The 15238-nt window shown below is 52.7% G+C and overlaps 1 protein-coding gene and 1 long non-coding RNA gene across 3 annotated transcripts in view; one reads left to right on the forward strand and one right to left on the reverse strand.

The window, feature by feature from the left end:
• Positions 1-2665: 2665 nt before the first annotated feature.
• LOC113407068 lies at positions 2666-6532 on the forward strand. Its single transcript, XR_003369934.1, has 3 exons — positions 2666-2863; positions 4069-4164; positions 4973-6532. It is a non-coding gene; the product is annotated as an uncharacterized LOC113407068 (long non-coding RNA).
• Positions 6533-6567: 35 nt separating this feature from the next.
• ACSF2 (acyl-CoA synthetase family member 2) overlaps positions 6568-15238 on the reverse strand; it is a 52120-nt gene continuing 43449 nt past the window's right edge. For both annotated transcript variants that reach the window (XM_026654611.2, XM_026654612.2), the window contains exons 11-16: positions 9676-9783; positions 9384-9535; positions 8631-8772; positions 7252-7362; positions 6900-6968; positions 6568-6800 (exon numbers count right to left, since the gene is read on the reverse strand). In XM_026654611.2, coding sequence (XP_026510396.1) covers positions 6750-6800; positions 6900-6968; positions 7252-7362; positions 8631-8772; positions 9384-9535; positions 9676-9783 — 633 coding nt within the window. In that variant the 3' untranslated portion in view covers positions 6568-6749. The remainder of the gene's footprint in view (positions 6801-6899; positions 6969-7251; positions 7363-8630; positions 8773-9383; positions 9536-9675; positions 9784-15238) is intronic.

A 15238-nucleotide genomic window follows, 5' to 3' on the forward strand; every position in this document is an offset into this window, starting at 1 on the left:
GGGAGAAGATAAGTCACTCAATGCCCATTCAGTCCTAGCCCTCTTTGCTAGCGCAGCCAACAAAGGTAGCAAACGTACTAGCGATTTTAGTGACGTGGCCACTTCTCCCATTGGATCTCACCTGGGCCCACCTGGTCACGTTGTAGGACAACAGACAGATGTCGTCTAGTAATGAATTTTGGTCATGGCTGATCTTGGTTGCACGCCCAGGAGTGACAGCAAGTCATCTAGCTAGTGCAATCATACAGAAAAGCCCTGTGTGTTGGAATAGTAGGTGGAACGCTGCTTTGCTATGGCTGAGAGTCCACCAGTGCCACTGCCTTCTGTCCACCCTATCCTCCCACTTCTAACGGCTACAGCCCCAGGCTGTGCATGATCACATCGCTGAGCCAGCCCCAGAGAGCGGCTGTGTGCTCATCTATGCCTCAAGACCGATCAGGCTCTTGTGCAACACCGACGCTGCTGGGCCAGGGCCGGAAGGCAGGGCTTTCCCCACCTCCGCCCCAGCAGAGGCCTTTTCCGGTCCTGGTTTCTAGAGACACACAGTCTTTCGGTAGATGGGATTCTGTGCTGTGTCCTGCCCAGTGCCTGAGGGTCACACGATTAGGAGGAATGTGTCTCAGTCAAGAGGAGTGTGATGCTGGAAGGTGTTAATGGCAGCCATCAAGCTAGTCTTTGATTTATAAACATCACAGACATGGTTAAAGCCAATGGGGGCATCAACCAGCTAGCTCAGGCTCAATGGAATGAGCAATTAAGTCCTGGCTGGGGTGAGAGAGTGGGAGACACTTGAAGCTACTGCCAGACAACTGTCTGCACCATGAAGCTTGAGTGGGGCTAAGCGTGTCCTGAGAGATTTCCCTGGGACTGGGTTCCAAGGCAGGAGCCAAGATGCACGCATGTTAAAGGAGAAACCCAGCAGAAAGGGAGAGCGGAAGGCATGAGAGAGCCCCAAGGGACAGAGCTCCTTGGGCACAGGACTGGCTGGCGGGAGGGGCGGACTTAGAAACTGAGAGCAAGAAAACTGCCTGCTGCTGTTTGTTCCCACTGTGCTCAGGCAAACAGGGCTCTGGGCACCTTCTTGGGACATGACCAAGATTGCATCAGAGAAATACTGGCTTTGTATTAGTATAATCCATGTCTCCTGATGGAAACCAGCCGGCAAGGCTTGGATACGGGCTAAGCATGTGGGCCGAAGCGGCAAGAGCAGATCCTGTTTGCTGGAGGAGAAGGGAGTAGGATGGGCAGACACAGGGCCGGCTCCAGGCACCAGCGAAGAAAGCAGGTGCCTGGGGCGGCCAGTAGAAAGGGGCGGCACGCCGTCCGTTATTGGGGCGGCACGTCCGGGTCTGCGGCGGCAATTCGGCGGTGGGTCCTTCACTCCCTCTCTTCCTCTTCGGCGGCACCTCAATCGCGTTTTTTTTTTTCTTTTCCTTCACCGCTTGGGGCAGCAAAAAAGCTGGAGCCAGCCCTGGGCAGACCCACACAACACCCCACCCCTCACACTCTGTCTCTAAAGGAGTCACGCACAGGAGCCTCCTGCCCTCCGCACACCCTCAGCTCGTGTGTGCCTTCAGCTCCAATGGCAGAGCTGGGGCAGGGGTTAAGAGACATGAATTCAGGCCGTGCCATCTCGGGCACATGTGCATTCTTAAGCACTGCCTAGCACTTGGGGTTTGTGCTCCCACCACCAGCAGGATCGGTGCCCTGCACTGCCCAGCCTCCTCGGGGGCTCCGGGCAGCATCTCTGGAGACACATAGGGCTGGTGTGTGCGGCACCGGAGGTGGCTCTTGGCAGTGGAGGCAGCTGCGGCTTTCGTTCGCTGAGGCACTCCCTTGGGCAGCTGGCCGGGGCACAGGGAGCCTGGACTTTGCAGGTGAGCGATGAGTTCCTGACCCACCTTCCCCGGGGCGGGCTCTGGTTGAAGGCCCATGGCAGGTAGGGACAGAGAGACAGGTTTGTCAGAGCAGCCGCCAGCAAGAGTTGTTAGCCACACTGAGAGGCCACCAAAAAATGTGTTGTGAGAACCCCTGCCTCAGCTCCTGTTGTGCCATGCCTACCCCAGCCCTTCTTTTGGCCAGGGCCGGCCTCCCTACGGTCAGTTAACAGGGCATCACCTCTTCCTCTGTCTCCTTTCCCTCGCCCCCATTTCCACCATCACCCACTGATAACGCCTCCATCAGGCAGTGGAGTATCCCACTGGTGCCCATCCATGGGGTGCTGCTAATCCCGTTAGCTCACCTCCCACCCCTCACCAGCCACCGGGGTAGCCCTAGCGTGACCAGACGTCCCAAATCCGATATTGGGGGCTTTGTGTTACAGACGCAACTATACCCCCTCCCATGAAAAAAAGGGTCCAGAATTTTCACACTTGCTATCTGGTGACCCCAGGTAGCCCCAGCCCCTGACCCCTGCTCCCCTAGTCACTGAGTATCTCTGCTTCTGCCCTCAGTTGCACCCAGGACATTTCACCCTGACTCAAGGCAGCCTGGCATGAGGAAGTTTCCCAGCCCCCAAGGCAGTTGTGTCATATCCTTTCCTCAGCACCAGCTTGAGGAGTTGTGTGGTTGGTTTTAGGGCTTGTTCTCTTCATAGCTCTGGAGAAATTAATTATTGCTGCGGAAGAGGGGAAAAAACACTTGAAAAAGAGAAGTTGCAGCAGGATCAGCTCCGGATGCCTTCCAGCCTCTCTGTGATGTGACACGTCCCTCTTTGACTCAGCCTGAAACTGCTGAGGCCAGCTTGGAATTTCCTCCTGCGGGGTTAGCTCTATAAAAAGAAAAGTTGCACCAAACAGCTGGAGAGGGCGAGAGAGAGGAGACAGCAGCGCTTCAGCCTGAGAGCTTTGTTGCTTCCCGCCAGGTGAGTGTATGCTGAGAACTGGGCTCTGACCCCCGGCGGGAGAGGGAGATGGTGCAGGGAGGACAGGAACCAGTGCACTCTCCTGGCGTTTGGTAGGGTAGTCTCGGTGTGCTCACACAGCGGGGAAGCTGCTGGATGGGGAGGGGATCTGGAGATGGGTAACGGCACACACAGCCTTCCGCTTTAGGCCCTGGGTTCAGATCCAGCTCAGAGGATTAGTGACCAAACGCTACTCCCGTATGGTGGCTGGCGGGAAGCCTATGTGGAAGGAGCGAGTGGGCTCTGTCCGGTGTCCACTTCAAAGGAAACAGCTTCACAACTGGCAATGACGGCTGCTGTTGAGTCCCTGATGGCGTGAGCATCTGGGTCCCGAACCCGGGCGGCTGCTGCATCCGCCCCACTGCTCAATAGCTCTGCTAGTGACTGGAGAACTGGGAGCCCTAAGGCCTTATGCTCCGCTAACGATCCCCCCCGTCCCCAGAAGCTGAGTGAAGGATTGGGTCGGGTGCGCTAGTTAAGCCAGAAAGAGACAGAGCAAGATGGCTGCAGCTGGGAGAATTCCTAGCTGGCTGCTCCATCGGACCCTGCCTACAGTGCCTGACTCCTGAGCTCTGCCTTCCCAACTTGTCCCTGGTTCTCTGCCACCCTCCTGGTTCTTGCCTTCCCTGTCCCTGGACTCTGAATAGCCGAGCCCACCTCTGACCTTTGCCTTGCCTCCCGCCTCTGGCTCCTGCTCTGACTGCCCCAGTCGTGGTCAAGGGCCAGGGACTTGGACCTAGACGTGGGCAGAGAGCGGCCCATTGGGAAGATGCTATGGGAGGGCAGGCATTGCTGCTGCCCACTCTGTAGCTGGTCTGTAGGTAAAGAGAACTTCCATGTCTAGGTCTACCAGGCTGGCACTACAGCCACATAAACCCTGAGGTCCCCTTGCTGGAATACCTGAGCACAGATCACATGGCACCATCGCGTGGGAGAAGAACAGTGTGCCAGTGAGGGGGGGTTGCTAGATGTTGGCTTCAGATATAACTCACGCAAACTGGCACCATGTTAATGAGGCTCCTGGCAATGCCGCTCTGCTGCATAGATATGAAGGCCTGTTTGAGATGTCCCAGGCTACGGGGAGAGAAGTGTGTGTGGGGTGGGTAGCAGGTTTTACAGGTTGCTGGTTTGCCAATTGTAATCAATTATTGATGTATTTATTGCAGGGTAACACAATGGTTCCTCGTTTTCCTTCTTATCAATGCCTTGACGATCTTTTCTACCGTTCTGTTCCACCAATCACTAGGGGGTGCACTATCCTAGTAAGTATACAGCACGCTTCCATCAAACACGAGAACTGTGCCAAATGCACTGCGATGAAAGGGGCGCTGGGGAGCACTCCTCTCATGAGCTACCTCCTTCCCCACCACCGTGTTCACACTGTGAGAAGTGTGATTTCCTTTGATTGTTTGCACTGTTAGTGTCATCGTGTTGGGCCCAGGATATTCAAGAGACAAGGTGGGTGAGGGAATATCTTTTACTGGACCAACTTCTCAACAGTTTGTCTCTTTCACCAACAGAAATTGGTCCAGTGAAAGATTAAATTAGCTCACCTCCCTTCTCTCTGTTTCCTTTGATGGCAGGACTGTAGATCTGCCCTATCTTTGCTAGGATGTTATTGATTCTGAGTCATTACCATCCTGGGTTATACTCAGTCCCCTCTGTGTAACACACACCCAGGGCAATGAGTTCTGTGCGCCTACCACGGGAACGGTCTGACTTAGGAACTAGGGATAAAGCAGAAGTGCATCTCCGCATCCAACACCACTGTCACAGGTTCAGTGGGGGAGACTATTCAAGTCTCCTTGCCCCACAGGTGAAGGGAGTGCATGCTGCACGTCAGCGCTCCCTGCTGGCCAAGAAATGCAGCAACAAGAGCAGGCTGGAAATGGCACATGTTCCACCTCCAGTTAAATGGGTGGAAACACCCACCAATAAATAGTGTTTATTTATTGGTGGATGTCTCCACCCATATACATATCACACACTCACACGCACCGCTAGACCCAGAGCACTGCCAGTCCAAAGCTTCTGGGTTTGAAACAAAGTGTCATATTTGTTTTCTTTCAGATGAAAAGCATGAACCTCGGATATTTCATTCTGGGGATCTGCTTCCATGGGTAGAGCCCACCTTACAGCTGTGAGACTTAAGACCCCTGGGAAACAAACAAAGGATCCACTGACCCATCTCCCTTCTCCTGCTCTCGCTGCTCCTCCCTGTGTATGTGTTTCTGACATTGGACTGGGGAGAAAGAAGAGGTTAGACTATCCTTGCCCCTAGCAGAGTGCTTGGGCAGTGGGTAGGCCAGTTCCAAGAGGCATTAGCTTTGCCCCATCAATCCCTGCAGTCAGAGCAAGAGACTGCACCTTACAACCAGCAGCGACTCCAGACTTCTACACATTCTGTAAGAAACGGGAACTGCGAGGGGCTCGCTCAGAGGCTCCCTCCTGTGACCAAATCCAGCAGTTCCGCTCGCTCTTCCACTGCAGAAATGCCTCAACTTTAACAGCAAAGAGAACTCGGGGGGGGGGGGGTCCTTTCTGGAGCATGGTTTTCTCCATTCTACGTTTCAGTGTGCTCCAGATCCTGGGAGGAGTTCAAGGATGGCCCTAGCAGGGCTCTTTAGAAAGTGTTATGAATGCATACAGCTCTGCCATAGCACACGCCCGGCAAGCAGCAGGGAGAAGGGAAGGTCAGTGGTGCAGGATCATCGTCATCGGCCGTCTATCTGATCTCCAGCTGGAGTGGGACATTGTGCACGGAGCGGAAGAGGAGCTTCGGCCCGCTGCCCCTCTGCTCAGTGTTTCATGGTTGGGAGGCGCCAAATAACTCCCGTAAAACCACCGTCCCGGGCACGCTCTGTCTCGTGCTTCCGACGGGATGGATCTTTTGGCATTTCTGTACCGTATCTAATGAGCTTCCTTTCCAGGCAGAAATAAACGGTTGTGAGATCGAAGAGAGTTTCATGTCACTTCAAAACACCCAAGGGAGGGCTGGGAACAGAAACAGTCCTCTGACTCCATCCCTTCCATTCAGCTGCAGGGAACGGGGCCCTAATCCTCACACGTAGCTCAGCTCAGAACCCCCACTGAGTTCAATGGAGGTTAGGAGTCTAAATACCTGGGAGGCTCGGCCCCCGTTTGCTGTTCACGAGGACATCCTCGGAGCGCCGAGGAAGGGCAGATGGAGGCAGAACTTGGCTGGCTCTTCCTAAAGCCCTTTCTCCTGATTCAGATCCTCACTCTTTGGACAGCAGCAGGTCCAGGGCAGCATCATATCACCCAGGAAATCTAGTCCCACCTTCCTTCCGAGTGACGCAGCTACGCTGGGGTTTTCTTTGCCAGGGAATTGAAGCATAGGTGGCCTACAACAGCCTCAGGCCCTTATGGGGCAGAACCTTTTAAATATTTAAACATGAATCATTTGTATTTCTCTAGCCCCGCCCACCACAGGATCTCAAAGCACTTTGCAGCCCCCTGGAAGGTAGGGAAGTCTCATCATGAGACATACACAGATTAGAGAGTCCTGCAGACGCCATATCAAAGGAGTGGCAGTCAGGAGTAGAACCTAGTCGTCTGGATGCCCCCTCCTTTGGTCTACCCTCCATCCTTCCTCCCCCCACTGTTCTGATTCTTTATGAAAAGCTCTCAGTTGGAAAAAGAAGGGTTTTCTTTGTTTTAATTGACAGCATCACCAGGCTGACTTCAGGTAGCCAGCCGTATAACGGGGTGGTGGGGGCAGGGAACCAGCTCCCAGCTGCTGTTCTTGGCTTGGTGTGGATGGAGAGACACCAGACTGGCCGAGGTGGATCCATTCGTGCTTCTCTTCGATCCTCCACCTTTGTGTTCAGAACAGAAGTTGCTTCTCCATCTGCTCTCTCAACTTGTATTTCTGAATCTGGAGTTGGAGCATGGAGGAGAGAGAGTCAGAGGAGAGACAGCCAGGGGAAGCTAGTCCCCAGCGCCCCAGCACCCTGGTCCATGGGCTGTCCCTTACCTTCCCTGAGACGGTGAGTGGATATTTCTTCATGAACACTATGTACCGAGGGATCTTGAAGTGAGAGATCTGAAAAGAGAGAGCCAACAGCTACAACCTGAAAGTAACAGCAGACAGGGCATCGTCTATCACCCCTGGTTACAAAGGGCAGCGTTATGGCAGGCACTGCTCATGTCAGGAATACGTGGGACCGGTTTCAGGCCCGATCCCCAGCGGGTGTAGAGGACTTCACTGACTTCCATGGAACTGAGGCGATTTACACCAACTGGGGATCAGGCCCTTAATATGCGGAGTTACTGAGAAAAGCAAAGCAAACGTGGGCACGGCCTGGGAATGGATGGGGAGATCCTACCTTCCCTTTGCAGAAGGCTTTAATTTCCTCCGCCGTGCATTCCTGCCCGGCCTTCACTCTGATGCAGGCACAGATCTCTTCTCCCATTCGCGGGTCCTTCACGCCAATCACCTGGTTTGGAGGGAGGGAGGAACACATCAGTTCTAGAAAGTGCTCTTCTCCCAAGAGTCATCTGGTCCCTTCCCTTCCCTAATGGATGCTCCTTATCCCTCCCTCGGGTCAGTGCTCTGTCCCCACCCTCGGCCCTCACTTTGTTTTCCTGGCTGAGGCACTGTGCTCCAGTCATTAGAAAAGTGGACTCAGAGCAAGGCCTTCTGGGTTCTATTCCCAGGCCTTGGGCAACCTTCTCTGTACCTCCATTTCCCCACGTGTAAAATGGGTTCCCTGCCTCAGAGGGACAGCTGTGAGGCTTAATTAATTGGAGTGCTTTGAGATCCTCAGATAAAAGGGGTCACAGAAGGGCAAAGCTTATTAGCTCTGCTCCCTACCCCCGTACACACTCCCCAACAAAACCCTATCATGGCTAAGGTTACAGGCCTACTCCGTACCGAGCTAGGAAGGTCAGATCATTCCACGTAGGAGCTGGATTTCCCCTAAGTGATTCCCCTCAAGTTTGGTTGCACAATTTCCCTGTCTCCCCTCCCACCATTCACCATCCCAAGCCAACATCCTGAAATTCCAGACACACAGAGATTGTGCCGACTCCCAAGGCAGTGACCAAAGCCCTGGAAAGTGCAGCCCTTCCGTACTGGGGTTACTGCACTGAGATGCTGGAGCAAACGCAGCAGTAATTAAAGAACTGGATTATTTATGGTTAAACAACAACCGGTCGTGCAGCCAGCACACCCAGGTGTGGTTTGTCACGAGAACTGGATGATGTTCCCAGCAGATTGGGAGCAGCTGGCCAGAGCTGCATTCTACTTCTTACTGGCTAGACAATGGAACCCTCCGTGCAACTCCTCCCCGCAGTGCCTCAGCTCAGGAAGCGAGTCCATTCTGATTTCTAGGTTCATAATTTGTGGTTAATGATAATGTGCCCTTCTGTAAGGCCTTCCCTCGGTGGATTTCACAGCACTTTCCAGACGGCTGTGAGCTTAGAATGTGAGGAAAGGAAGAGTTACTCTCCTGCTTGGCAGACAGGAAATTGGAGCGCCGGGATTTTGCCCAAGCTTCCAATGAGGATGTGACAAAGAGAGGAACCAAACTCAGGAGCTCTACTCTCTTGGATTTTAAGCACAAGGTCATCCTCCCCCTGTATTTGAGATCGCCAGCTAGGTGAAAAGCTGAGCCTGGATGAAAGCAAACAGGCTCCTGACAAATGTCCTGGATGGCAGCATGCCCGTTACCCCCACCCCACCATGCCTATCCATCCTGCTCACCTGCACCTCCTCAATCTTGGGGTGGGTGTGTAGAAACTGCTCGAGTTCTGCTGGGTAAATGTTCTCCCCTCCACGGATAATCATGTCCTTGCAACGACCTACAATTTTGCAGTAGCCGTGCTTGTCCAGGACAGCAATGTCCCTGAAACAACACCCGAGTCAACTCCATAGCCCTCGGTCCAGATCTCCCAGCTGGCTGGAGAATGGCTCATCCATCCAATCAGACCAGAGGGAGTCTTCCCACTGTCACGTTCAGAGCCTACAGCTCTTAATCCTGACCAGCAGGAGGTTAGACTTTCCCCCATCCAGTTCGTAGAGGATGCACCAAGAGGAGACTCTCATGCAGGGATCAAAGGGTTCCCAATAACTCTTACTTCCAGGAACCTGCATCAGAACTCAGTCTAAACTGGAATTCCTTTCATTCCCCTCCCTTTCTCTACGTTCCCCACCCGCATCCGCACCTGGTTATTTCATGGGGACCGTGCAAAGATCCATTTAGCGCAGGGTCCTGTCTCCAGTAGTGGTTTGTACTAAATGCTATGGGCCAAATTCTGCCCAGGCGTAAATTGGTCCGACTCCACTGAAGCATGGATTTGGCCATGCTGCCACTAGGGCTGATTCTGGCCTGTTACTAGAAGTTCTTGCTTCCCACTCGGACACATCCATTCCCAGCCAATGCCATATACCTGCGCCCTCCCTCCAGAACAGAGGTAAAAGGGGAAAGAGCGGATTCTAGGTAGTTCCCAAACTCACCCAGTCTTGTACCATCTGTCATCAGTGATCACTTCGTTGGTTTTGGCGGGTTCTTCCCAGTAGCCCAGCATGACGCAGTAGCCTCGAATCTGGAGTTCCCCGGGGCTGTTCAGAGCGGCAATCTCCCCGGTTTCAGGATCCTCAATCTTTGCCTGCAACACAAGAGAGCCAGGCTCTTCAGGCACAGTGCAAGCCCCATGCTGGCTGCAGCTCAAGGAGTGAGGAAGGGCAACAGCGGCGGTGCTCTGCTGGGGACTGTAAAGCTAGGGTAGGTGGGGAAGATAAAGTTCACCTCTGTGTGGGGGAAGATGCACCCCACCGTCTCAGTTCTCTGGGAGATGTTGTCCTGTGGGAATCCCATGAAGGTGACAGGGCTGTTCTCTGTGGTCCCATAGGCAACCTGCAAACACAAAGGTGGGGGGATATGCATCAGGGACTCTGCTGGGAAACAGAAACTGCCAAGTTCTACCGCGAAGGTGGAGGAAACTAGCAGTCAGTACAGGGGAGGACATCAGGGATGCAGGAGTTCTTCACAAGTCATGGGTCACCAGGCGAACGCTCCCATCTTCAGGTGTATGTCAGGGCAGCTCCAGATATTACTACCACCGAAGACAGGTCTGAAAAGCTCCCCCCCAAGAGACAGGAGGACAAAGAACAATGAGACTGGACCCACCCGCCATGGTCCTGCTTCTGCTCCACCATGGCAAGCCTACCAATGTTCAAAACCTCCCTATCTCCCAAGACCTGCTGGAATGACAGTGACTCTCACAACTCACCTGCCTTTCATGCAGGATCGCAGATGCTGCCTCCCCACCCTCTGGTCTCACATGGTCTTTCCTGCCTCTGCTACTTCTCACAAAGCCCTGTTCTGTTTGCTCCCTGCTATCCCTGTCTGATCTGAGACTCCTGTCCCCAAGCTTCTCTCTCTGGTTGTATCCCCATGACCATCCACTCTCGCTGTGCAGGATTCACCTTGAATCTGCCATGCAAAATAGTACACTTTGGACACCACTCCCTGGCACCTGGAAAGAGTGTGCCCTGAAAGAGTCCCAGGCCAGGTCCCTGTTGGTGACAACCACACTCTCAGTCTGTCAGCACAAAGGTTTACTTCAATCCTTCTGTGCATGGACATCAGCAACCCTGGCCCCCGAATCAAGGCATCAAGAGACAGCCTGGAACTCTCAGTGCAGCTGCATTTGCAAACATAAAGCATCCCAGTGGGGCAGACCCACCTTGCTATGACAAGGGCCCCTGGAAAGCTAACGTAGCTGTGGGTTCTGACACCCTTGTTGATCCCTTTCCTTCCATCAAGGAAAACTCCAGCTTTATTGTTCATCTCAACAGTTTGTACATTTGCAAGGTCAGAAGCTCCTATCACCAGGAATAAACTGTGAAAGGTACATCTGTGAAGCTTTGAATAACATTTGGCATTTCAGATCTTGTGAGTGGCTCTTGTGTCTCCAGCTACAGAGTCCCCCTTAAATTATAGCATTGAGATGCGACAATGAGCTCCATATTGGAGCTTTACTGACTTCCTTTGGTGCTGTGCTCCTCTAATAGTGGGTGGACTACATATAGCGATTGATAAGCCTGCTACAGCCTTTGCGAACAGACCCAGTCCTGGCAGTGGAGGATCATGGCGTTCGATCCAGCGGTCCCAGGTTTGATAGCCGCTGTTGACACCCCTCCCAAGGGCACGGTGTAGCTTCTGCACTGCATGGGTCTCCACACAGCACTCGCTCACCTTCCAGGCCACCATTTGCACAAGGAATTTGAGATGCCTTGTTTTGGGGAGGTCCAACTGGAGATGCCTTAAATGGGCCTGTGTTTTGGAGGGTAAGCGCTCAGCCCTTTCTGAAAATCAAGAATTTTTAAGGTGACTCAGGTTGGGCACCCAACCACTAGTCGTTTTTGAACACTGTGTGCAGAGGTCAGTGTAACATCTGGGATGGATTCTCCAGGGGAAGCCTCTTCTTTAGGTGCAATATGGAGGGGATTACAGTGGCCATCCTGCTGAAAAGTGGTATCACTGCAGCCCAGAAACCCAATGGGAGCAACTGTGAACATCCCCTTTCCTGCCAGACCTAACCATGGTTTAACAGCCAGGAGGAAACCTGCAATGCTGAATGGTTAACAAGGACTTCTCTCCCAACCACTAGATGCGAGAGCTCTTTGGCTGGACCTGCACCCCATTTTACTAATAAGACATAAAACCAAGGTCTTCAACGCTTATTGAAAGCCCCACTGCACTCTCTGGTAAGGGCTGGGGTATTAGTCCAAGAGTCCCGGCCAAATTCTGGGACACTACTTTCTGCCTCCCTAACCTCCCTGCAATTTCAATTGGATACAACAGAGCACCTGGCCCCAGTGCCAGGTGTCGCCAGGAGTGGAGTGCTGCCCCATTCCCCTCTACGTGTCTGGGAACCTGCTCTGTGTTCGAGCTCAAAGGCATGCGCGCTCCAAGCGCTCGGCTCGCCAGGCTCTAGCCCAGGGGTTCTCAAAGTGGGGGTCGGGACCCCTCGGGGGTCACGAGGTTATTACATGGGGGGTTGTGAGCTGTCAGCCTCCACCCCAACCCTGCTTTGCCTCCAGCATTTATAATGCTGTTAAATATATTTAAAAGTGTTTTTAATGTATAAGGGGGGGTCGCACTCAGAGGCTTGCTACGTGTCCAGCTCTCAGCCTTCCCATCCCACCTGCCCGGCTGCCTGAGGCCAGGCCTTGTCCCCACAGCCAGCTACCAGGCTGGTGTTCAGGGCCTGCTGCTTCTGTTCTCACCCAGCTTCCAGCTTCCCCAGAACTTGGTCCCCTCTGACCTCAGGTAGCTCTTTCCTTGCCTGTACTCTGGGGATTATGGAGCCTTCTGCTGCAGACCAAGTAGGGAATAACACAGGGCCTGTTAATGAGCCAGCAGGTTCATTGCAATATCCTTTACTTTCTTTCCCAAACTGTTGTGGCGTGGTTGCTGTAGGCAGTCAAACAGCTGCTGTGTTCCACCCCAGAGGTGGCTGCATGTCATTGGTGGAAGAAATGATACTTGTATAAAAGACATATGTCAATTTAGGTTTGAAGACGTCCTGGGGGATTTATAGATTTTTCAATGCTAGAAGAGACTCCTAGGATAATCTAGTCTGACCTCCTGCATAACCCAGGCCAGAGAACCTCACCCAATAATGTCTGCATCAAGCCCATAACTTCAGTTTGAGCTAGAGCATATCTAATCTTGACTGAAAGTCTTCAAGCGATAGAGAAGTCACCTTGTCCCTAGGATCCTTTGCCTTGAAGGGAGCTATAGCGAATACAATAATATAGCTGATCGTAAACCCTGGTAGGGCTGCACGGGACCCATCAGCCTTCAGCAACCTGATCACCCCCTGGATTAGCTCAGAAATGCTAAGTGTCATTTTAAAATTACAGCTTCTCTGTGAATTCTGAGTCTTCGCCTAAACTGGGAATGAAAACTACTGTTCCTTAGCAAAATTAGTGCAGTGTTTTGTTTTAAACAGGGTTTACAATCATTTCCAGCCAACACTGTATCAATATTGGCAAGTGTGGATCAGGCAACACTGTTTAAAAAATAATAAACCCTGCTCCAGTCTCAGCAGCGAACATTTGAGAGGCAGAGTGGTCCAGTGCATAGAACTGGGAGTCAGGATGCCTGGGTTCTTTTCCCGGCTGGGCAACATTGGGCACATCAAGTCACCTATTTGTGCCTCGGTTTGGCCATCTGTACAATGGGGATAAAAACACTCACTCCCTTTTGCCAAATGATGCTGATAGGTTGCAAGTACAGGGCCTGATTCATCATTGTGTTACTCAAAATGGAGTTCCATTGGGGTAGGACTGGAGTAGAGATCAGGGCCCTAGAGCACCAGGGGGGTCCTCAGATAACAGTACTCTGTAATTGCAACCTATTATTCTATTGGTTGGGGGCAAGTGGAGGGACAAAACCATTGTGCTCCCCCTGCTGGCTCTGCAGCAGTTACACAATAGTGCTGGGGCTGCACGACGATATCGGGACACCAACAGAACTCCAAAGACATGCTCGTTTCAGTTCCCTTAGCAACACAGGGAGAAACCACCATCTTGGCCCCAGAGAGAAGGGAAGAATTGGCTGGGAAAAGTAGTGATTTTCAGGCGGCAAAGAGGGTGTAACAAACAACAGAAAGTCAAATAACAAACCAAAGGAAGTGCTGAGGGCTCTCATGCTGGCTCTGCCAGTCCAGCCCCCTCTGACCCAGAGGATGGATTTCATTATCCTAAATCAATGCCGGATGTTTTGTCTAGCTCTGAAGATCTCAACTGAAGTCGATTCCAGACCCTCCCTTGGCAGCTAGCTCCAAACGGTCCTTAACGCATCATCCTTCTTGTCTCATTCAAATGTTCACTGGGGAGATGGAACCTAGCTCTGCTGGCCTCAGCACTGGGCATAGCCGAGCTCTGCGGAGTTGTCCCTCCATCCCAAATTTTAAATCCAGGTCGATTTTACTGCCCCACAACGACTTTGGGGTATGTTCCAACTTGCATTTCACTGTGATGTCGTTAGCTGCCAGAGCGACACTGGCATCTCTATGCCGCAACATCAGGCAGCAAACAAGTTCGCCTTGTAGGACAATTCTCCAAAGGTGGCCATATTCCTGGAGATCCCACCCATCCAGATAGTCACAAGACAGTCCCAGTCTGAGCCGGCGTAAAGAATCCCCCAAATAGCCAATGCAATGTCCTCGCTGTGGCATAACCAGGTTGCCCCAGAGCAGCCGTTTCAAAACCAGCAACCAAACCAGCCTGGCAGACTCCACACAGGCGACTGCTGCTTTCCTGCACTGCTGAAAATCAACCTCCTGTTATTTTACAGTCAGGACAAACTGCTCCTGGTGGTTTGGAGTTCAAGCTGTTTCTCTTCTTTCCAGGCCAATTAGCATTCTTGAGGCTCGTAAGAATTTCTCCAGCCTGGCTAGAGTTTCAGAAACTCCCGCTCACTGGCCAGCAATGAGGCATGTGACAGTTACTTGGTATTTTATCGACACCTTGAAAAATGCCTTCACTATGCAACTAACCCATTGACCTGCCAAGGGGAGAGGACAACCCGGGGTGGGGGGAATACAACGCACAGTGAGGGAGAGAAAGCACAGAGAGACTGAGGAGGACAGAAAAGCCCAAGAGAAACCCCTTGGCTTGGAGGGTATCTGAAGGCTCCCAGCTGCTGGCATCCCACAAAGAAGTAAAACTGAGGACAAACTGGACAAAATCCTGCCCCTGCTGAAGTCCATGGCAGCATTCCCATGGACTTCACCTACTGCAGGTGTCACTTTATTAGTCCAGTACCTTGACGATTAGACGCTCTATTAATAATCACTGTTCTGAATGCACTCGGCCCAGGGACCTCAGGAACAGAGCTGCCTGTATAGCCTGAAGGCCACCCACCATTCAGATCCATCTCTCCTTCCCCCTTCTGCACAGCTCAGCGAAGAGGGCTGGGGGTGGGGAAGAGGAGACTTTGGTCCAGGACACCCAGTTAGATCCCTGCTCTCGAGAGCTTTAACCCCACTCCCATTCCTGGGGGTGTGTGGGTCACATTCAGGAATGGAAAGGGGAGGATTTTGGCCATCAGAGGCTAGAGGGGGTTGAGGGTTGTGGCAAGGGGACAATGGGGCACTCAGGGTGGGGAGAGCAGCACGGGAGAAGATATTCTATTCAGAAGTGGGAGGCCCCCCCACAACATCTCTGAGGTCCAGGCTGACTAGCACGCAGGTGCATGGTGGGGTGAAGGATGGAGCAAGACATGGGTGGGGGGCTTCAGTGGGCGAGGCAGGGAGCATCAGGGAGCTGTGGAGAAGAGAAGCCGGAGAGGTGGC

The sequence above is a fragment of the Terrapene carolina genome, unplaced genomic scaffold, assembly GCF_002925995.2.
Source record: "Terrapene carolina triunguis isolate 2854851 unplaced genomic scaffold, T_m_triunguis-2.0 Scaffold192, whole genome shotgun sequence".
NCBI lineage: Eukaryota > Metazoa > Chordata > Testudines > Emydidae > Terrapene > Terrapene triunguis.